This window comes from Erinaceus europaeus, chromosome 10, assembly GCF_950295315.1.
Source record: "Erinaceus europaeus chromosome 10, mEriEur2.1, whole genome shotgun sequence".
NCBI classification, from domain to species: Eukaryota; Metazoa; Chordata; class Mammalia; order Eulipotyphla; family Erinaceidae; genus Erinaceus; species Erinaceus europaeus.
In genome coordinates, this window is record NC_080171.1 from 51,603,281 (window position 1) to 51,627,883 (window position 24,603).

The window sequence follows — 24,603 nt, forward strand, 5'->3', positions numbered from 1 at the left end:
GTTAGTATGATGCTATAAGAGAGAATTGATAAGCACTACTTTAAAAGTAATAGTAGTTCTATCAATATTTTCTAGGCATATGTGATAAATATTAAGCATTTTATATTACTTATTTTATTAATATGTTCATCTGTGGAAAAAGAATAATAGAAGAAGAAATTGAAAGTCAATCTCAAACCTTAGATTAATGTAACTATTTACATGAGATGATCTTTATTCATGTTTCTTTCTATTTATTGCTTACTCTTTACAGGAAAGAGTTGCAGGAGCTGCAGAATCTTTACAAACAGAACAGCGCACACACAGCACAGCAAGCTGAGTTGATTCAGCAGCTTCAGATTCTGAACATGGACACACAAAAAGTATTGAGGAATCAGGAAGATGTCCACACAGCTGAAAGTATATCATATCAAAAAGTATGCCTTTACTTTTTCATGAAGTTTGCATTCATATGCACCCTACAGGACTTTATCCAGTCCATTAGGCTTTCAGTAGCATTCTGTCCTTCTGTTGATGACTCTGTTTTTTTCTAATGTCTATATTCTAGATATTGTCCTTGAAATCTAGGAAAGCCTGTACTTAATTGCCTACTTTATATTTCTTAACTTAGATGATTAACATTTATCTCAAACTTTACATGTTCAAAATTAATCTGTTTGTTATGCTTTCATCTCCCGTTGTTATTTTGATCAATACATTATCATGTACTGCTTAATTTATTGAAATAGTTTCTTACTTTATTTCTATGTTTCTGATCTTAAGTTGAGTCCATTATCAGAACAAATATAAACATATTATTAATGAGTTAATTAATTAATGATTGACAAGCTCATAGGCTAAGAGGGGTACAGTTCCACACATTTCAAACCACCAAAGTTCTGTATACCATCCCCTCCATTGTAAGCTTTTCTATTCTTTACCCCTCTGGAAGTATGGATCTAGGATCATTATGGGGTACAGAAAGTGCAAGTTCTGGCTTCTGTAATTGTTTCTCGGCTAGACATGGGTGTTGGCAGGTTGATCCATACTCCCAGTCTGCTCTTGACTTTCATCCAGTCACTATTCTCATAAACCCCCTCCATTGGCCTATTATCTTATTAAAGTAAAATCTTCTTACCATACCTGTGGTACAATACAATCTGACTTTTTATTATAGCTGAGTTCATCTTCTTTTCTCCATAGTCACTTCAGCCACACAAGCTTGAACTTACTAGTGTTTTTCTTTTTTTTTTTTTCCTCCAGGGTTATTGCTGGGCTCGGTGCCTGCACCATGAATCCACCGCTCCTGGAGGCCATTTCCCCCCCTTTTTGTTGCCCTAGTTGTTGCAGCCTCGTTGCAGTTATTATTGCCATTTGTTGCTTTGTTGTTGGATAGGACAGAGAGAAATGGAGAGAGGAGGGGAAGACAGAGAGAGAGGGGGAGAGAAAGATAGACACCTGCAGACCTGCTTCACCGCCTGTGAAGTGACTCCCCTGCAGGTGGGGAGCCGGGGGTTCAAACCAGGATCCTTACGCCGGTCCCTGCGCTTTGCGCCACGTGCGCTTAACCCACTGCGCCACCGCCCGACCCCCACTAGTGTTTTTCAACCTTAAGATCTTTACATTTGATTCCACTACCAGGGACTCTTGCCCCACCTGTTTTCTTAGACAAATATTTTACTGTTTTTTTTCTTCATCTCTTAAGAGTTTTAAATAAGTTAGAATATAAAGGTTTACTAGAAGGAATATGAATAATATACATAATATTTAGTAATAGAAGTAGAGGGAGATATAGGAAGCAAAATCATAGCAAAATAGTTGCTGGCAAACCTCAGTTTTCTAAAACAACTATGTAATTAACTGTAAATCTCAGAAAAGGCCTCATCAAAGCAGAGTTAGTTTCACCTGGAAGACATGCCATCCTATGAAGGTGGGTGAATATGTGAACATCTGTCAACAGAAGGGAGTGACTGGACACTGAATATATCATGCTATCTGCATAGCTCTTGCCAGCTACCATTATCACTATAAGTACAGTAGTGTGGTACGAGCTGGTGGAGGAAAAGACTTTGGGAACTACCTGAGGGGGCAAGGCACTGGACTGTGCACAAAGACTCACTTCTATGACAAACAGGGAAACCATCTAAAACTGGCAACTGAGCCTAGTATTTTCAATCTGATGAAGTCCCCTTCCCCAGTGAAGAGTCATATAGAGGAGAGCAGTCATAGGCAGAGATGAATGAATGCCCACTCATAGTAGTTGGAAAACTGAAGCTTTGCCATATGCAGTATATAGAGAGTTACTGCATTAACTGTCCTTAGGTGTTTGAAAAAAGCCAAGGTACAACATACTCCCCACCTGATAGATTGTGCACTTCTCAGTCCTCTCTATACAACTGCACACGCCATTGTGATTTTAGTTTCTCTATTATTCTTGCTTTCCCTATCACATCTTATAAACAAAGAATTCCATCACTACAACCACAATACAACTAGCTAGTACACAGAGGAAGCTATACTAAATATAAACATAGAAAAGCTACAGGTGACCCAAATAAAAACAACATAAAATATCCTAAAGGAAATGAGTCTGTAGTGGAAATACGTAAGTGATGCAGAATTGGATGATTTATCAGAAAAAGAATTTAGAATATTCAATATATGGATATTTTTTTAAATCAGAAAATTTAGGGGCTGGGTGGTGGTGCACCTGCTTGAGCACACATGTTACAGTGCACAAGGACCCAGGTTCGAGCCCCCAGTCTCCACCTGCAGGGGGAAAGCTTTGCGAGTGGTGAATCAAGGTTGTGGGTGTCTCTCTGTCTCTCTATCACCCCCTCCCCTCTCGATTTCTGGCTTTGTCTATCCAATAAATAAAGATAATAAAAATTTAAAAATCAGAAAATTTGTACACAAAATAGCAAATGTAGAAACACTTGGAATTCTTCACTAAATTGAATATTTGAAAGTAAAATTCCAAACAGATACAGGGTAAAGATATAATTTTGAATAAGATTCAAACTTAAAAGTACTAGAATTAATAGTGTCATAGCTGGGGCTTATACCTAGGTTATGAGTAAGAATAAATAATGACTTACTGAACTGAAATCAGTGATATTTTATCTGAGAAGATAATTCGTGTGACAAGTTAATTTCTCACAACTCTGTATAGACAAAAATTCAAACCATAAATTTCCTGCTAGTGCTTTTATTTCATTGCAGAGCTAGAGTTTATAAATTCCTATGTAGTGAACTTTATATAACCTAAACTTTGATTTAGGAATTCTTTTGAAATTCCACTTAAGTTTTTCCAAAAGTTATTCTTATTACCCGTCTCAAAAATCAGTATAGATAATGGAAGATGTGTGCTCAATAATAGTACAGAGGCAAAAAATTAAAGATCAAACCGTCTGTCACTTTTAAGGAAATGGCATACTCTTCATTGTGCTTGATCTATGTTTTGTTCTCTCATTTGGAGCATTTCGATTTCTCTGTTCTTTTCATTTGTCCCTTATAAATTTAACTCTTTGGAGTGGGAGTGCAATGCCAGTGATTTTTAACTTGATATTTATTGTGAAATTCTGATTATCATCGTAGCATTGTAATTTTCCTATTATTATTTTTAAATACCTATTTATATTGGAATAAAGACACAGAGAGAGACAGGAGACCAGAGCACTGCTTAGCTCTGGCTTATTATGGGACTGGAGATGGAACCTGTGACATCAGAGCCTCAGGTATGAGAGTCTTTTGCATAACCACTATGTTATGTCCCCATCCCCATCATATTATTTTAGATATTGTAGCTTTTATTAAGATTTTAGTATACTCTACTAGGCTCAGTTCCAAATTTTTGCATACAAACATGTGCATATATATATATATATATATATATATATATATATATATATGTGTATAATATATATTCTTAAAATTTTGCCTATGGTTAATAGACATTTTAATTAATTTTATTTGGTACTCTGTGTAAATAATTATTCATAAGACACAGAAAAATCATTACTATATTTCTTAGGCAAATATTTTTAACATTTTGAATATTTCCTTTTGGCTTTAAATAGTTTAATATACCTGTGAATATACTAACACATTAAACTTTATATTATAATAATGGCATGATAGATATCTACTTTAGCAGAATAATATAATTTATTTAACTATTTCCTAGTGTTGTGCTATTGTAAATAAAGCTATAACAAACATGTCTTTGTTGTTAGTTCAGACTATTAATATTCATTAGAGAGTATTAACTGTGCACACACACAGTAAGCAGTTATTTTTAGGAAAAAGCTAGGAACATCCTAATGGTGTGAAATTCACTCTTAATTGGTTTGTTTAAGTTATTAAATAATGAGAATGCACAGGGGAGATGAAGGGGACCTGCTTACCATATGATAAATGATCAGCAAATGTTAAATTATTGAACCTTAAGGACTTGAGTAAAATGGTGTTCTCTTTTAGAGAATGCAGTTTAAAATAATGTGTTTATTTGAATGATTAAGAATTATAATTTGTTTTAACGTTATAAGGATATATTTTTACAAGATTTATTATATTTAGAGAGAGAGAGAGTGGGCAAGGGAGAGAGAGAGAGAGAGAAGGAGAAAGAGAGAAAGAGGGGGAGAAGAAGCAGGGTAGAGAGAGAGTATGGCCAGAGCCTCACTTTGTTATATGAAGTAACAGGTCAAACTCAGGCCTTCATGCTTTCAAACCCAGAGTTCTACCACTGTACCACATCTTTTATCATTATAGGCATATATTTCTACTTTACTTTAAGTATTATCCAGTTTACTTAATTTTTAACTTAATTTTTGAATAAATGGATCTGGAGTTGTATAAAATGTGGTGACTAAAAACTCCATTGGATAGAGATTTCAACTGGAGCACAAAACTAAGTCAAGATAAATTACATGAAAGAATAAGTTAGGGAGAAATCATTTTCATTTGCTTCATTTTAGACCTAAGTTCACCTTTCATCAAAAATAATGCATCAGGAACTTCTGAATGACATTTAATTTAGATATCTGGAAAATTTCTTTTCAGGATAAATTTCCCAGCATTAAAAGTTATTGAGCATTGGGAGAATTATTATAAGAACTCACAATTAGAGTTTATAGAACTAAGGTAAATATTTTGCTCCTTGATACTAATAAAAACATAGGCAGAATAATACTGCAGTATAAGCCCCCATAAATCAAAGAACTTGGAATTTAGATGGATTGTATTTTGTATTACCTAATTTACTTAAGAACCTGTTTTGACTCAGTTTTTTTATTTATTTTAAAATATTTTTATTGGGGGAGATTCATGGCTTACAGTAAATAAAGCTGTTGGCACATGTGTAAAAATTCTCAGTTTTCAATTTATTAATGGGATAAGAATAAGATGGTATTGGGGTGGGGGAGATAGCTCACCCATTAGAGCACACGTTTGTTATGTGCAAGGACCCTATTTTGAGCTTCCAGTTACCACATGGCAGCATCTGCATAGGGAATGCTTCATATGCAGTGAAGCATTTCCATGGGGTTCCTCCTTCTTCTCTTTCTTTCTCTCCACAGTTTTTTTTCTCTGTGTGTGTATCTCATGTTCTATCAAAGAAGAGTATTTATTCTAGGAGTAGTGCTTCATCCAGGTGATAAACTCCAGCTATACCCTGGTGGAAAACAAATAAGAATAAGATGATGTCTCACCAGGGGACTGATACATCCCATGTTTTTGCAAGAGCTACAGAAATATGCTTCCATTATCTCTAGTCTAAAAACAGATTTAAGCTCCTTGAATTCTTGTTAGGTCAAGTTTACTAAGGGACTGGGTATACAATTAAAAATTATTGGAGAAATGTCTTTGATTTCCTTTGGTCAAGTTCACAAGTGAGCAAGTTTATTGCAGTTAAGTAAGTGAGGCCTATTGGTCTTGAAAGAAGAAAGGCAATAGGCTAGGATCTAAGGGACTGGCCACCAAGTTGCAGATGCTACTATGATTCCATCCTTACTTCCCTGAGCAGAAGAGCTCACCAATATGCTCCAGGACCTCACTTCTCCAGAGCCCTACTCTTCTAAGGAAAGACAGAAATAGGACGGGGATATGGATCAACCTGCCAATGTTCATGTCCAACGATGAAGCAGTTACAGAAGCCAGAACTCCCACCTTCTGCACCCTATAAATAATTTTGGTTCATACTCCCAAAGGGGGAGAAATGTTAGGGGAAGATGACCAGAGAGAGGGCTCTAAACTCCAATTCTATCTGTACCCAGAGAGGGAGAGGAGGACAAAAAGGAAGTACATTTGGAAGTAGTGACAGGTGTAGATGAGAAGGCAGGACCATAGGGGGAAAATTGTCATATATATACAAATAGTTATAGAAATAATAGTCAACCCATATATGCCCTTTCTATCTGTCTCTTTTTCTTCTTGAAAAATCTTGTAGTGGTATAGCCCCAGTGATAACAAATAAACAAGTAAATATAGATTTTTTTTTTCGTGAATGGCCAAGAGCCATATATGAAGGAAGATTCTAAGCCGTCAGATCCAAAAGCTAGTGAATAGCCAAGTCGCCCTCTAACCTACCACTCCTTATCATCATGCTTATACCTAGGGCAATTGGAGGAGAATGGAGTTTTCCTTTATAATCATTAGTGATCTTCGACATTCTTAAATATTTGAAATCTGGGGGCGGGGCGGTTGCGCACTGGCTTAAGCAATCAGCAATGCAAAGCTCAAGGACCACTGAAGGATCCAGTTTCGAGTTCCTGGCTCCCCACCTACAGGGGGGTCGCTTCACAAGCAGTGAAGCATGTCTGTAGGTATCCACCTTCCTCTCTCCCTCTCTTCCCTTTCTCTCTCGATTTCCCTCTGTCCTATCCAACAGCAACAGCAATGGCAACAACAACAGGATCAAGAAGGGCAACAAAATGGGCCCAGCACGTTTCTGCTGTGCAACTCTACTACTCTAATGGCCTCCAGGAGCAGTGGATTGCTAGTGCAGGCACTGAGCCTCAGCGATAACCCTGGAGGCAAAAATAAATAAATATAAAAATTTTGAAATCTATACATTTTTACTGTTACTTTTCACCAGAGAAACTAGTTTGTGCTAATTGGATAAAACCTGGTATAGATAAAGCATACAAATAAGAGAAAGTGGTTTAAATAACCTCACTGATGGGTTAGATAATTATCTGCTAATCTTGTTTGTTTTCAGAATTTTCTTTTTGCAACTGCCCTGAACTCAGTCATGCAAGCAGCAGTACAGCATAAATAGGTCATTATAAGACCCTTACTGATCCTTTATAGTTGCTCAAAACTGTCGGTTTCCTTCTTAATACTACAATCACCAGCTATGGAGTGGACATTGAATATACTCTGTTGTAAAAAGGTAGTTGGGAAGTGAAAGTATAATCTATATCTTGAAATTCTTTATAAATCTTATAGACAACCCTTTATAAATACTGCCATCTCTTTTACTGAGATAAATGCAGATGTATACATATGATGGAGTGAGAGAGATTAATACCCCATAGTACTGCTTATTCTGGTTTATCATGACATTGGGGTTTGAAAGTGGAACCTCAGAGCCTCAGGCATGAATACCCTTTGCATAATCCTTATGCTATCTCCCCAGACCTTGCCTAGTCTTTTATTAAAGCAAAGTGGGTTAAAGTATAATAGTAATATAAATGTATAATTTCTTATAAGACAAAAGTATTGAGCTAATTATGATACAGGAGTAGAGGGTATTCGGTAATATTAGATTATACCTTTATTATATGTGCTTAGAAAGGAAGATTTGTTTACCCTTCAGCACCTTGATTTTTCTCTGAATTCTGACTCCTTGTTCTCTATCACATAGCTATTTGTCAGGGTATATTGGCATGGTCTCTAATCCATGTATACCTTGCTGAAATTGCTTCTTCAGCAAACTGGTTTTTGGAGTTACTTTCCCTTCTACCCTATTTCTTGTGACTTTTCTTTGATTTAATTAGGATCTCTTTCTCCTTATAAATAAATCAGGCCTTCTTGCAGCATTGGTGTCATGCACAGTTGTTATGGTGTGCAGTCAATCAGCATAATGCTAGAGCTTTTTACTGGAGTTTTGGTGCAAATCAAGTCACTGTCAGATGTTATTGATTATATGTTTATATGGAGAGGACCAGTCTTAGTGTTTGCAGTGGTGCACCTGAACTAATACTTCTACTTCTTGTGTTAGGTTCTTCTTTTGACTCTGATCTTATGACACTTGTGCTGGTGTTGAGAGATGCCACAGCTCAATGCTGGTTGGAAATCACAGTGGCAGAATATATATTTAGAAAAAGCATCAAAGACAGAGGTGTTTTTTTAATTTTTTTTTTATTTAAGAAAGGATAAATTAACAAAACCATAGGGTAGGAGGGGTACAACTCCACACAATTCCCACCACCAAATCTCCATATCCCATCCCCTTCCCTGATAGCTTTCCCATTCTCTATTCCTCTGGGAGCATGGATCCAGGGTCTTTGTGGGTTGCAGAAGGTGGAAGATACCCAGTATCTTGTATATAGCTGTGCTATTGGTTGCTTCTGATCTACTTGGTCTAGGCTTTTGAGAGAATCCGCATATCAAATACACAGCCTATATATTAAAAAGATTCAGTCTGTGTTTTAAAAAACTTCGAGACATACAATTAATTTTCCCCCTCTCTTATTAATTAACTAGTGATTTATATGACTACATTTTACTAGGAGTGTATATAAACACCATTCCCACCACCAAAAGACTGTGACCCATCCCTCCCACCCACTCCCACCCCCCACTGGCCCAGGAAGCTACATGCCTACCCCTCACCACAGGGTTTTTACTTTGGTGCCCTACTTACAATTTGGTGAGGTCCTGCTTTTAGTTTACCTTTCAGATCTTCTTCCTCAACTTCTGTTGATGAGTGGGATCATCCCATACTCATCTTTATCTTTCTGACTTATCTCACTTAACATAATTCCTTCTAGCTCTGCCCAAGATGGGTCAGAGAAGGTGAGTTCATTGTTCTTGATAGCTGCATAGTATTCCATTGTGTATATATACCACAGCTTTCTCAGCCACTCATCTGTTGTTGGGCACCTGGGTTGCTTCCAGATTTTAGCTATTATGAATTGTGCTGCTTTGAACATAGGAGTACCCACCTCTTTTTGGTTGGGTGTTATGGAGTCCTTGGGGTATAATTCCAGGAGAGGAATTACTGGATCATATGGAAGGTCCATGTCTAGCCTTCTGAGAGTTTTCCAGACTGCTCTCCATAGAGGCTGTACCAGTTTACATTCCCACCAGCAATGCAAGAGAGTTCCTCTGTCCCCACAGCCTCTCCAGTATTGGTTGCTGCTGTCCTTTTTGATGTATGCCATTCTTACAGGAGTGAGGTGGTATCTTAGTGTTGTCTTAATTTGCATTTCTCTGACAATCAGTGAGCTAGAGCAGTTTTTCATATGTTTGTTAGCCTTTTGTATCTCCTCTGAGGTGAATGTTTTGCTCATATCCTCTGCCCATTTTTGGATGGGGTCATTTGCTTTTTTGGTGCTAAGTTTGCTGAGCTCTTTATCTATTTTGGTGATTAGTTTCTTGTCTGATGTCTGGCATGTGAAGATCTTCTCCCATTCTGTGAGGGGTCTCTTTGTTTGTTTAATAGTTTCTTTGGATGTGCAGAAGCTTTTCAATTTGATGTAGTCCCATTGGTTTGTTTTTGCTTTAGTCTTCCTTGCAATTGGGTTTGATTCATCAAAGATGTCCTTGAGGTGTAGGTGGGAAATGGTTTTACCAATGTTTTCCTCTAAGTATTTGATTATTTCTAGTCTGACATCCAGGTCTTTGATCCATTTGGAGTTGATTTTTGTTTCTGGTGAGATAAAGTGGTTCAATTTCATTCTTCTGCATGTTACAACCCAGTTTTCCCAGCACCATTTGTTGAAGAGAGCGCTTCCACACTAAGATCATCATCTCTGGCATTATGCTATTCCACTGCAGAATACTGTGCCCCAGTATGGTTGCGTAGCCCCCATGTCCACTTGGTCAATTCCAAATTATATTCCTCCATGAGGATAATTTCTGGAACCATCCGTTCCACCCCAGTTCCATGGATGCTAGTTCTTAGCAACATCGCCCCGCCAGATATTCGTCGGGATGCGGCATCATCTAAGTTCATTTCCCACATCTACGCTCTACTGAACCTACCAATATACGCGGATATCTTCGCCCACCCTGTCCAACGCTTGACGTCTCATCACCCAATCTGGTCCCCTACACCTACACTGAACTTCTCTTTTCCAGACTCTTGGAAACAGAGTTGGCAGTCAGCTGAGGTAAAGAACAAACACCTCATCACAGACCCCTGCAAGCGTCAACCCGGCTTTGACCTAGCACGTTATGATTGGGCCCTCCTCAATCGCTATTGAACAGGCCATGGCCGGTGCGCTGCTATGTTCCATCGCTGGGGAGCCAGAGACGACCCGAACTGCCCCTGTGGCTACAGACAAACTATGACCCACATAGTCAACGACTGCCACCTCTCCAGATTCAAAGGAGGTCTCGAAACTTTACATCAGGCTCAACCTGACGCTGTTGACTGGCTACGGAAGAAGGGCAAACGCTAGAAGAAGAAGTGCTATTGTTCAAAAAAATTTTTTGTTTGCTCTGATATATTGCCAGTATTGTAGTGATGTTCTTGTTTATAAGAGGTCTTTTAGAACCTCTTTCAGGGCCGGTTTGGTGATGATTGCCTCCTTTAACTGTTGTTTGTCTAAGAAGGTTTTTATCCCTCCATCTAGTTTGAATGAAAGTCTAGCAGGTTATATTATCCTTGGTTGAAACCCTTTTTCATTCAGGGCTCGATAGATATCTTGCCATTCTCTTTTGGCTTTTAGAGTTTGAGTGTTGAAGTCTGTAGAGAATCTTATGGGTTTTCCCCTGTATGTGACTTTTTGTTTCTCTCTTGCAGCCTTTATGATCCTTTCTTTATCCTTACTCCTTCTCATTGTGACTATGATGTGTCTTGGTGTCTTCAGGTCTGGGTTGATTCTGTTTGGAACTCTCTGGGCCTCTTGAATCTTGATGTCCTTTCTGTTATTCAGGTCTGGGAAGTTTTCTTCTATTATTTCCTCTAGAATGTTTGCTTCCCTTTCCTCTCTTTCTTCCTCTGGCAGGCCAACTATATAAATGTTACTTCTTTTGAGATCATTCCATATGTCTCTGTTGTTGTTTTCAGTGTCTCAATCTCTTTTTAAGCTCTTTCACCTCTTTCTTAGTTTTCTCTAACTCATCCTCTGTCTGATTAATTCTGTTTTCTGCTTCTGTTAGTCTGCTCTCCCTTCCCTCAGCTTCTTTCTTCATTACAGCTATTTCAGCTTTCAGTTCTCTAATTGCCTCAAGATAATTAGTATTTTCCTTGGGGGTCTCAACTGTTGTTTCCCTAATACTGCCATTCCTTTCCTCCAATGTTGTTTTCATTTCTGTGATTAATAAGTTTATTATTGCTTGCATACTTTTCTTATCTATGGTTACTTCTGGCTGATTTGTAGTTTCTTCTGGGCTCTTGTCTTCATTCATTGGAGTAGCAGTTTTACTTGTTTTTGATCTACCCATTTTTTTGATTTATGTGTTTCTTATTTTTATGCTCTGTTGTTCCTCAGTTGTTGTGTCTTGAGTACAAGCAACACTGTACTAAATACTTTTATGACAATTGCACTCACCAACCTCAGGAATTACAATAGCAACTGAAGCAAGTATTGAAGCAGTTTAATCACTACCAGTTAGCCAAACAATGCCTCCAGTCCGTGAAAAAATAATAACCAAATCCCAGTGAAGAATAAAGAGAAAAGAAATAAGGGATAGCAAGAATAGACAGTTATGCAAATCTACTATCCACTGTATATTCTAGGGGTAACAAGAGGAGAACGGGAAGTAGAACAGAGATACACACATAGAGAGTCCACTCTGAGTCAGATTTCTTACCCAAAATAATTCACAAATTCAGAAAGGCAAAGAAGAAGGAAGAAGTGTATGACAAGATAAAAAAAAAAAAAAAAAAAAAGAGAGAGAAAAGAGAAAAGATAAGAAAAAGAGCTGTAATTAAAGAGCAGTGAAAGGAAAGTTTTTTTTGATTACTTTATTTTTAATTTAATTTAATTTTTTTAATTAGCTAGGAGGAGGAGGAAGGGGAGAGTCTGTAGAGGAGGTAAGAGTAACGAGACAAGTTCCTCCCACAATAGATAAGATGCCCACTACCCTAGCAATGAAAGATACCCTAAGAGTTAATTCTGATCAATCTAAAGAGGGTGGGAAATACATGCCTTTATATAATATTAATAATAAAATAGAGCAGGGTAAAAAAAAACCCTGTCCCAGATTACCTCAAACCTTGTGACCAGAGACAGCTGATTGTTAAGAAAGAAAAAAAAAAAAAAGCAAATAAAAAACCCCTCAGGACTAGACAAGGATAGCTGGAATAGACAGTTATGCAAATCTACTATCCTCTGTATATTCTAGGGGTAGCTAAAGGAGGAAGGGAAGTTGAGCAGAGATACTCGCAGTGAGAGTACACTCTGAGTCAGAATTCTTCCCCAAAATAATTCCCAAACGTGTATCAGTGAATTCAGTGAAATCACACTGTTTGGTGGTGTGGGGGATGGGGCCTGTGGCTCTCGAAGCTGTAGGATTAAGGAAGAAAGGATGACAAGAATGAGAAAAAGAAAAAAAAGAGAGAAAAAATAAAAAGATAAGAAAAAGAACAGTAATAAAAGAGCGGTGAAAGGAAAGAGTTTTTTATTTATTTATTTTTTTATCATTTAATTAGCTATGCGGGGGCGGGGGTTGGCTACTTAGAAAGAAAAAATGCCAAAGGTTTCAGAAGGGAATAGACTTAGAATGAATGATACTCCCTGGTGGGACAGGAATCTTTGTAAAGAAAGAAGCTCAGCAGGGGAGCCTGCTAGGAGCTTGTCCCCAGGGACTGGTTATGGGGAGAGGAAGGAGAAGGAGGTGTGCTTTGTGAATAATAATTTAAAAGAAATTTTTCCCCTTTTTTTCTACTCTATTTTTTAACCCAAATTAAGTTATAGTGACCTCCTTGGTGTCACCACTAGGGCCCCTTATTGACTGGCCTACTAAAGGCAGAAAATCCTACCGTTTCCAGAGGATGTGGTCAGAGCTCAACCACTAGCAGCATCTCAGTCCGCCATCTTCTGGGAACCCCCTGTTTTTAAAATTTTTACAAGCCTTATATTATTTTAAACTTTAAAGCCTTCAAGAGTAAGAGCCAGCAGAATAGCTCACTTGGATAGTACATTGCTTTGCCATGTGTATGACCCAAGTTCTAGCCTGGTCCCAAAATATATTGAAGGAAGCTTTTATGATATCTTTCTCTGTCTCTCATGTCTCACTGCCACTCTACCTCTACCTAGATAGAGCAGTTAGGGCTGTGTTGTGGTTTTTCTCTATGCCTCTCCTTCACTGTGCTCATCACTATCTGAAATAAAAAATAATGTAAATTTCACCCAACAAATGTGGAATCTCGCATGTATGAGGTTCTAGAACAACAAAAGAAAAGGGGAGTGTGGTCCTTAGACCTACTGAATTTATTCTACTTTTTTTTTTTTTTCTTTTAGCAGAGTACTCCTTAGCTCTGGCTTATGGTGTTGTTACAAGGGATTGAATCCGGGATTTTGGATCCTCAGCCATGAGAGCCTCTTTGCATAACCATTTTAGTATCTCCCCCACCCTATTCTACTCTTCTATTACTGGGAATAGAACAGTTATATTTATTCAGGATCTGTCATTTCATGAGTGACAAAAAGTCATTGCAAGTCACTCACATTATGTCAGTTTGATAAATTTGCATAAAGTAAAAAAATTAAGTAAATTGCAGTTGTAAGTATTTGTATGGGCCAGGGAGTTGTACTTACAGATGCCAACAAACCCACACTTCATAGTTGATGTATGTGTACTCTTCTAATGTCTATTAAAATCTCATCTTTTCCTATAACCTATCATTAAGTGATATTCATTTATCAGTAAAGAAACACATAAAAACAAAATGTTTAGTATATTAAATACATAGAAAAGTACTCTGCAATCTTTTGTGTAGATAAGTTTCCCAGGAGGCAAGGCCAGCTAGTAAAAAATTGTCACCATCTTTAATCAGATGAGTTAGCCTGAAAATCTACTGTCAGTTATGTAATTTTTACATTATCCTTTTGAGCATTATGCTATTGTTATGAGATTTCTCTGGCTCACTAGTTATATTTTAAAACAACAACAAATCTTCGCTCATTGAATCACAGTCATGAGTTTGTACTTGCATATTTGATTCTTTCTTGACAACGTTTATATGCCCTATGCTATCTCAGTTTTAATGAACTGCATTTTGAAATTTATATAAAGCAAGTTGCTTGAGTGTGAAAAAATTTAACTTATCTATATCCTCTTTAGAATACTTTTTAAAATAAGTTTTATAACTGTATTCAAGATCTCCCATGATTCACTGCTGTCTATAGGAAATAGTCTATCTTCCTTAATCTATCATTACAGAATATGCATTATTTCTCTGTTTCTATCTCTCTCTCTTTTAAATGTTTTATTTTTTTAAAGATTTTATTTATTTATTCATGAGCAATTATAGGAGAGAGAGAAAGAACCAGACATCACTCTGGTACATGTGTTGCTGACATTGAATTCGGGACCTCATAGCTTGAGAGTTCAACACTTTATCCACTGTGCTACCTCCCAGAACACTTAAATGTTTTATTTTTTATTAATTAATTAATATTGATTTACCAGATTGTAAGAGGCATACTTGTAATAGGGGAGTAATTCCCACACTGCTCCTACCACCAGAGTTCTGTGTCCCATCCCCTCCATTGGAAACTTCCCTACTGTTTATCCATTTGGGAATATAGGCCAAAATTCTTTTGGGGTGCAGAAGGTAGGAGATCTGTCCTTTTTTTTTTTGCTTCTCTGATGGACATGAGTGTTGGCAGCTCAATTCATACCCCGGTCTATTTTTATCTTGCCCTAATGGGGGAGGGCTGTGGAGAGGTGAGGTTAGAGAAAACATTGGTGAGGTTATCTACCTATGGAAGTCAGGTTGGAATCATAGTAGCATCTTCAACTTGGTGGCTGAAATGCGGTAAGACAGAAAGTAGGACAAAATGTTTAATGAATAGGAGCCACAAAGTAGGAATAAAGTAGATGAAAATAGGAATCTTAGGGTATATGGAAGCAGGAAGTCTATTTTAGTAATGTTCCTAGGAGCTTATGTCTTAGTAATCTTTGAGCTTGATAACTAACATGGTAGTGGACGAGAAATATTATCTGGGAAGATGGTGTCAGAGTTGAGAGTAGAACTAGGAAGCAGGATTAGAGCAAAGAGTTGCTCATAAACTTGAAGAAGATATATAAATGCAACTAATTGTTTACCACAGTGATCAAGCGTGAGTCTCATATCCATTCATATTTGGTACAGGTGCCTGTACAACCTCCAAGTTCTTGTCAGACTTAACTTACATTCCACAGTTACAGCTGGAAACATTCTAGGCTGCACTCATTTTAGGATCAGTCTTCCTCAGGTGGCAGTGTAGGATGACCTAGCCTCCCTTTTGAGAATGGGGCAATCCCTACCATTGCTATTTCATAGGCAGGGTATGGTCCTTCAGAAGCAACAAAATGGCTTATAATGACATTCCCAATGGGTGTGATCAATAATGGTAGAGAGAGGGATCTATCAGAGGTCTAGGCCTATATTATTTCTGGGGGGATCCAAGGATTCCCTATATAGGAACCTGAGTGGTAGGGTGGCCTGATAGTGGCCAAATAAGCCACCATTTAGTGAGCCAGTCTCTTGCCCTTCTTCAGCTTTTGTAGTCACTTCTTTATCTGACTAGTTTAGACTTTTTTTGTTATTAATTTTTTATATTTATTTATTTTCCCTTTTGTTGCCCTTTTTTTTAAAATTGTTATTGTAGTTATTGTTGTTATTGATGTCGTCATTGTTAGGACAGAGAGAAATGGAGAGAAGAAGGTGGAGAGAAAGATAGACACCTGCAGACCTGTTTCACTGCCTGTGAAGCAACTCCCCTGTAGGTGGGGAGCCGGGGGCTTGAACCGGGGTTCTTAATGCCGGTTCTTGTGCTTCGTGCCGCGTGCGCTTAACCTGCTGTGCTACCGCCTGACTCCAACAAGTTTAGACTTTTACCTGGTTGTTAAAGAGTTGGATGTCATTTGTTGTATCCAAACAAATATTAGGTTTATGGGATAGGGCCTCAAATTAGGGAGGGAATAGACCTAGGATTTTGTGGGATCTTAGCCTCAATTTTTTCTGCATTTATTTGTTCAATGATTCTAACAAAGGTTGTCATATCAACAATAACTATCCTTTACTAGATGTGTAGTTTTTTTCTGGTATAACTCTTGACCAGTTGTATGTTTCTTCTGAAGCTTATCAAAGGGTAGTAATAATGCTGATGCCCTGTCAGAAGAGATTTAAAAAATGGGAGAATATTTCTTACTTAATTCCTTTTGTATAGTTAACTGAGTAGATAGAGTGATTGTATATTCTCTTTATAGTTTTAGTGCCTCACTTTTGTCTCTTATTTAAGTTCTGCCTTACTTCCACAGTAGATGCCAGCTTTTACTAAATAGGACTATCTCAGACAATTTTCAATTACTTTTAATGAAATACTCATTTTTCTCCCAAATGTAGATGCTGAACCTACATAGACTGACCTTATTCTCCCTTTCTTATCACTGTACATTATTTTTTCATACTTTGCCATATTTAGAATGTTTTTATTTCCATTTAGTTGTTATAATACAATAATGAATTAGTTCAATTCCTTACTTTATCATGAATTCTTCCACAACTAAATATAGCTAGTTAGTAGTGCTTTTTCCTCCTAGTAGCTTAACACTCTTTTGATATATTATCCTGACTATAATGTGTAGTGCCATTTTAAGATGAATTTCAGTTTTTGCTAATAGCTAATTGTATTGTTTAGCTGTCTACACATTTATATCTTACTTTCCCTTTCAGACTTTTAAAATAATTTGAGGGTAAGGGTTATGTCACATATTGCCCATATATGTGTGAGTATACACAGAAAGCATCAACCATTTTATTGATTATTAATTTCAATGTCTTTTTTGAAACAGCTCTACAATGAGTTACACATTTGTTTTGAAACCACAAAATCAAGTGAAGCTATGCTCCGGCAAAGCGTTGTTAGCCTTCAGGAACAACTATTTCAAAAAGATCAAGAAAATGCTAAATTAAAAGAAAAACTTCAAGAATCACAAGGAGCACCCTGTCCTTTACCTCATGAAAATGATTCCGATCATTCAGAGCAGGTGAGAGATTTTGTGAATAGGTTACCCAGTGCAATATCATATAATTTCCTACAATTGAGTAGAGAAAAAAAATTAATTTTTATATCAGAATAAGTTGTGAGCTTTCATATAGTTTGTACTATACTTGTAAATAAATGCATGCAGGAACATAGGTTGTATTATATAATTGTGTGAGTAATAATTTTACAAATTAATAATGAAGAGCAAATTAACAAGTTGTGTTCATTCTGACACTTTCAAATTGAATGAGGTATTGGGGAAAAAAAAGAGTTTTGTATAAGCAGCCTCATAAAGTACTTTATATAATGCCCAGTATTTGGTATTATTTTTGCCCTGGCTTTGCTACTGTCTTGTCATATGATTTGGGACAGGTCTGTCAACTTTTCTACCTATTTCCTTTGATGTGTGTGTATGTGTTTAAAATAAATGTGGGTTCAAATTATAGCTTTTCTTGTGGGAAAGTGACTCACTAGTAGAGTGCACTTTGCAAGCTGGAGACTCTGGTTTTGATTTCTGGCATTATATAGAACAGTGGTGTGGTGTTCTATTTTTTCTCAATGAAAACATAATAATAACTTTTTCAAAAAAATATAATAGAATTCAGGTTGCCTGAAAAAAGTACTATAAGTTTCATGAAGAAAGTTGGATCCTAAATTTTGAGACATTTTTTAATATGTAAAGAACTCAAAGTAGTGTTGTGTTAACAAAATGATGCACAAAATAATCAGAATGAAATGAAATCCAGAAAAATACCCACTTATACATGTTATTTCTGGTAACTCTTGAAATAAGAGTAGTGTGAGTCATATTACTTTTTAAAAATAATACCCTGAATATTCTGCTCTATTGCTTTTTTATGGAAATTTTAGTATCAGTTTTTTATAATAAACATTTTGTTAGAAATGGTTCCAATTTTCCTTGTTATTTTTTTATTGTCCCCTTGATTATATGAACATTTGTTGTTTTAAAATGTGTTCCCCTTATTCAATCAGATAATATTTTTATTGTGTTAATATATATTAATCTGTAATATTACTGTTTTTAATATCATTTTTTTATTTTTGGATAGAGACAGAAACTGAGAGAGAAAGTGATGTAAAGTGGGAGAGAGATAGAAAGACACCTGCAGCCCTGCTGTACCACTCATGAAGCTTCCCCCCTTCAGGTGGGGACTGGGGGCTTGACCCAGGGTCCTTAAGCACTATAATGTGTGCGCTTAACCAGGTGCTCCATAGCCCAGCCCCTATTTGTAATTTCTGTACTGGAAGATTTACTGAGATCCTGTTTGACTCAGTATATTTGAACAAGTCATTCCAGAGTGGTGAAGCCTCGGTGATGACAATAATAATAATAACAATAATAATAATAATAATAATAAACAAAACAAAAACAAACACAAATCTGAACTGTGTTGAAATCTTCCAGTATATCTGTCTGTTTCTCCATTTATTTTTATTTGTCTATTTGTTGTCCACACGAACATTTCTGCAAAGGTCCTGGTGGACTTGGTTTTCTCCCTTTTAATTTCAGGCAAAGACAAAGAAAGAAAAGAGAGACCACAGTACTGCCTCATCATTCCTGTGGCACCCCCTGGTTCAGGTGCTCCCACAGAATCTCAAATTCTGTTTCTCCCTATAATTTTTTCAGTTATACTTCATATCCGTTAAGGTTGTGTTAGGAGTGCATACATATTTATAATTCTCATGTTTTTCTGATTAATTGAATTCTTTGTCATTATGAAATGTCATATTTAACTATGATAATGTCCTGTTGAAATGAACTTGAGTTTTGTTACCTTGCTATAGCCAATTTTTCAGTCATCTTTTAAGCCTTTTCCCATCTTTAAACTTCTACATTAAGTGTCTTTATATTTAAAGTGTACATAGTTGGATACTCTTTTTTTTTTATTCATTCTGATATTATCTTCCTTTTCTCTTGGGACAAAGTGGAAGGAACTGGAGGTGTTTATGTGAAATAAACAAAGAGGTAAAGTATTTGGTTCATATGTGAAGTATAGATGACTGTGAAATTCCCTCAGGATATCTCTAGTTTAACTATGTACATTTTAGTGTATTTTCCGTTTAGGTTTGTATCAAAAATAATCCATAGACCTCTGGGGTTATTGCAGTCAATCTCTATATGATATTAAATTAGAAGCCTGATCCTAAGAATGCAATTTTTAAAGTATGAAAACTACTTCTTTCCACAGTAGGCTGATAGTTGTGTATTTCTAACTGATGTCTCTGTGCTGAGCCTAAGGGATAGCTAGTTAAGACTGTTTCTTTACTATACCCCTATGAGACATATGAATTAAAAGCCTTGCTGGCCACTAAAGCCAAGTCATCTAGGTATGTGTAGGGTGCCAGTTGCAAAAGCTAAGGAACCAGTTATATACAATCACCTTTAACAGTGCTAGTGGTAATCTGGGGGTATGGTTGGCAATTGCTACTCTTGTAGCTTCAGAATCCCAGATTGGCTCTGGGTATGTTCCCTAGGTTCCAGAGACAGCAGAGGGACTTAGAGAGCAAGTATTTTGTACTTGTACAACCACAGAAGATTTGGATGGCTCTACTTTGGTTTCTGTAGGAGTTGAAAAAGTGCAAAGGAAGTGAAGAGTGATTCAGACTGCTAGCACAGCTAATGTGAATACCTGTGGGGAAAAGGATGGTGAGATTTAGAGCTCATCCTTGCTAACCACTGGCCACTGGCATTGTTAGTGGTAAACACTGCTGAGTGGCCAGAGAGCAGGTTTCCGTGAATCCCCCATAATTACCAGTTCCTATCTGCTAATAGTAGTCTCTACTTCTCTTCCTTGCGCAAAGCTGACCTATTGCCTATCAGTTTTACTTGCCTGATTTGGTGGTAGTAGGGTTTAAACGGAGTCAAAGCTTTTGTATAATACCTCAGAAACCAAAGAAGCTGGATTCTCACCTTGTTCAGTTTTTAAGGTAGAAAGAGAGAGGCAGAATCAGAGAGGCAGTGGGGAGAGAGAGAAAGACACCATAGTACCAGAGATTCCCCCAGTGCAATAAGGACCAGGCTCAATGGGTCACAGTCATGGAAAGCAGGCATACTCAGAGGTGAGTTGTACTGATGCATTCCTGTAGATTGAGATGGTCTGCACTTGAGTTTATCTTATTGGTTGACTTTTCTCATAATCTATCAAGGCTTCAAAAGCCTTCTATGACTTAATTACAGGCTGCTATTGTTATTCTCTTCTGTATGATGTTAAGATTCCTTAGTGTGGTAGTTAAGACATTAATTTTACATACATTTACTCATAAACATATAAGGTATATGTATATTTTCCTTTACACATGATATAGTGAATACATCTATCATATATTTTTAAATATGATCAGTTTAGTGCTTACATAAAAGTTTGAGGAAATGAAGACAGAGACAACAAGAAAGAATACATTAAAAAATACATCATGGTTTTTCTATTCCTCTCTGTAGCTGGAGTTTGACTATGATGGATGAATACTAGACATGTTGAGCACGTTTCCCTGGAAAGTATCTTTATATAGTGTAAACTTCTCTAAATATATATGTTATTGAATAATGAACTGATTGAATGATGTCTCTTAAGTGGAAGACATATAGGTAGGAATTTTTGTTGAAAGTTTTTTCATGTATTGAGGACATTGTTGTTAAGAATTCTAGAAAAATCCAAGTCACACTTTAAATCACAGATCTATCAAGTGATATATCAAAATTATTAGGTATAGGGAGTCGGGTGGTAGCGCAGTGAGTTAAGCGCAGGTGGCACAAAGCGCAAGGACCAGCCTAAGGATCCAGGTTCGAGCCCTTGGCTCCCCACCTGCAGGGGAGTCTCTTAACAAGCAGTGAAGCAGGTCTGCAGGTGTCTATCTTCCTCTCCCCCTCTCTGTCTTCCCCTCCTCCCTCCATTTCTCTCTGTCCTATCCAACAACAACATCAATAATAACTACAACAATAAAATAACAAGGGCAACAAAAGGGAATAAATAATAAATAAATATTTTTCAAAAACTTCTTTAAAAAATTATTAGGTATTTTTTTTTTTGTGACCAGGGAAGGTCACTTACTGGAAAAGTGTGGGATTTTCATGCATGACATACTGAGTTTTATCCTTAATTCCACCAATGGCAGGTTTTGGATGGTATGGTTCTCTCATTTCATATTCCTCTCTTTTGTTAAATAAATAATTAGATATTAAATACCTATGAAGGCAAGGATGGGGTCATGGAGACAAATTCCAGAGATAATTGTAATAATGGTCTAAGTGAAATTCAATTGGTGCTAGGTTCTAAGACAAGATGTCATTTGATTTTGGAAATATTTTAAAGGTAGAACCTACAAGAATTGATAATGGCTTAGAGTTATAAAGTATGAGAAGAAGAAAATTCAAAAATTAATTGAGGAATTCCAGGACTACCTGCCTGGGTGAGTAGGTTTGCCATTTCTGGGACAAGTAGCATTTAACATTTCTTTTTTTTTTTTAATTTTTTATTTAAGAAAGGATTAGTGAACAAAAATATAAGGTAGGAGGGGTACAACTCCACACAATTCCCACCACCCAATCCCCATAACCCACCCCCTCCCATGTTAGCTTTCCCATTCTCTAGCCCTCTGGGAGCATGGACCCAGGGTCGTTGAGGGTTGCAGAAGGTAGAAGGTCTGGCTTCTGTAATTGCTTCCCCGCTGAACATGGGTGTTGACTGGTCGGTCCATACTCCCAGTCTGCCTCTCTCTTTCCCTAGTAAGGTGTGTCTCTGGGGAAGCTGAGCTCCAGGACACATTGGTGGGGTCTTCAATCCAGGGAAGCCTGGCCAGCATCCTGGTGGCATCTGGAACCTGGTGATTGAAAAGAGAGTTAACATATGAAGCCAAACAATTTGTTGAGCAATCATGGATCCCAAGCTTGGAATAGTGGAGAGGAAGTGTTAGGGAGGTACTCACTGCAAACTCTAGTGTACTTCTGCTTTCAGGTATATATTTTGCAGTAGTTTATGGATACGTGTGCACATAAGCTCTCTCTCACGGAAACTGGTGTATATCTAGGTTATGGGACTTTGTTAGAAAGTGAACTACCTGAGATGAAATTAGAGTGTACTATAAAAGGAAAGGTCTCACCCGAGTAATGAAGCTGAAGGGCTGTCATTCCACACGTGAAGTCTCTGGATACAGTCTGAGGTGAAGCATGTTGAGGTGGCAATCGTTGCTTTGGTTAGGTTGTGATCAGCGGATGCAATATTATTTGGTTTGGATTGGGAGATGCATATGGGAAAGTGGGCCCTATCCAAGGGTTCCAGGACTAGGGGAAGTAGGGGCTCTATAGTGAAGATGTGAGGTTCCTGCTGTCTTAGGGTTCAAAAAGACAATCGATAGTTAATATTATCATCACATTATTTGTTAATTGGGTTAACTTTGAAAAGTCCCTTTGTTATGGTTTGCTGTACAGTACCCTTGTATATAGCTGTGCTATTGGATGCTTCTAATCTACTTGGTCTAGGCTTTTGAGAGAGTCCGCATATCAAATACATAGCCTATATATTAAAAAGATTCAGTTTGTCTTTTGAGAAACTTTGAGACATACAATTGATTTCCCCCTCTCATATTAATTAACTACTGATTTATATGTCTACATTTTGCTAGGAGTGTACATAAACACCATTCCCACCACCAAAGGACTGTGACCCATCCCTCCCGCCCACTCCCACCCCCCACTGGCCCAGGAAGCTACATGTCTACCCCTCACCACTGGGTTTTTACTTTGGTGCCCTACTTACAATTTGATCAGGTCCTGCTTTTAGTTTCCCTTTCAGATCTTCTAAGTCAGCTTCTGTTGATGAGTGGGATCATCCCATACTCATCTTTATCTTTCTGACTTAGTTCACTTAACATAATTCCTTCTAGCTCTGTCCAAGATGGGTCAGAGAAGGTGGGTTCATTGTTCTTGACAGCTGCATAGTATTCCATTGTGTATATATACCACAGCTTTCTCAGCCACTCATCTGTTGTTGGGCACCTGGGTTGCTTCCAGGTTTTAGCTATTATGAATTGTGCTGCTATGAACATAGGAGTACACACCTCTTTTTGGTTGGGTGTTATGGAGTCCTTGGGGTATAACCCCAGGAGAGGAATTACTGGGTCATATAGAAGGTCCATGTCTAGCCTTCTGAGAGTTTTCCAGACTGCTCTCCACAGAGGCTGTACCAGTTTACATTCCCACCAGCAATGTAAAAGGGTTCCTCTGTCCCCACATCCTCTCCAGCATTTGTTGCTGCTGTCCTTTTTGATGTATGCCATTCTTACAGGAGTGAGGTGGTATCTTAGTGTTGTCTTAATTTGCATTTCTCTGACAATCAGTGAGCTAGAGCAGTTTTTCATATGTTTGTTAGCCTTTTGGATCTCCTCTGTGGTGAATGTTTTGTTCATTTCCTCTGCCCATTTTTGGATGGGGTCATTTGCTTTTTTGGTGCTAAGTTTGCTGAGCTCTTTATCTATTTTGGTGATTAGTTTCTTGTCTGATGTCTGGCATGTGAAGATCTTCTCCCATTCTGTGAGGGGTCTCTCTGTTTGTTTAATAGTTTCTTTGGATGTGCAGAAGCTTTTCAATTTGATGTAGTCCCATTGGTTTGTTTCTGCTTTAGTCTTCCTTGCAATTGGGTTTGATTCATCAAAGATGTCCTTGAGGTGTATGTGGGAAAGTGTTTTACCCATGTTTTCCTCTAAGTATTTGATTGTTTCTGGTCTGACATCTAGGTCTTTGATCCATTTGGAGTTGATTTTTGTTTCTGGCGAGATAAAGTGGTTCAATTTCATTCTTCTGCATGTTTCAACCAAGTTTTCCCAGCACCATTTATTGAAGAGAGCCTCCTTCTTCCATTTAATCCTTTGGACCCCCTTATCAAAGATTAGATGCCCATTTACTTCTGGGCTTTCAATTCTGTTCCACTGGTCTGTATGCCTATTTTTGTTCCAGTACCATGCTGTTTTGATGATGATGGCTTTATAATATAGTTTAAGGTCTGGGAGTGTGATGCCTCCATTTCTGTTTCTTTTCCTTAAGATGGTTTTGCTAATTCTAGGTGTTTTCAGGTTCCAGATAAATGATTGTAGTGTTTGTTCTATTCTCTTAAAGAAGCTTGGTGGAACTTTGATGGGTATTGCATTAAATTTGTATATGGCTCTGGGGAGAATATTCATTTTGATGATATTTATTCTTCCAATCCATGAGCATGGGATATCTTTCCATTTCTTGGTA

The 24,603-nt window shown here is 37.4% G+C and overlaps 1 protein-coding gene across 4 annotated transcripts in view; it reads left to right on the forward strand.

Moving 5' to 3' along the window:
- CNTLN (centlein) overlaps positions 1–24,603 on the forward strand; it is a 331,221-nt gene that overhangs the window by 110,447 nt on the left and 196,171 nt on the right. For all 4 annotated transcript variants that reach the window (XM_060199608.1, XM_016193668.2, XM_060199607.1 and 1 more), the window contains exons 7-8: positions 254–416; positions 17,158–17,352. In XM_060199608.1, the coding sequence (XP_060055591.1) occupies positions 254–416; positions 17,158–17,352 (358 nt within the window). The remainder of the gene's footprint in view (positions 1–253; positions 417–17,157; positions 17,353–24,603) is intronic.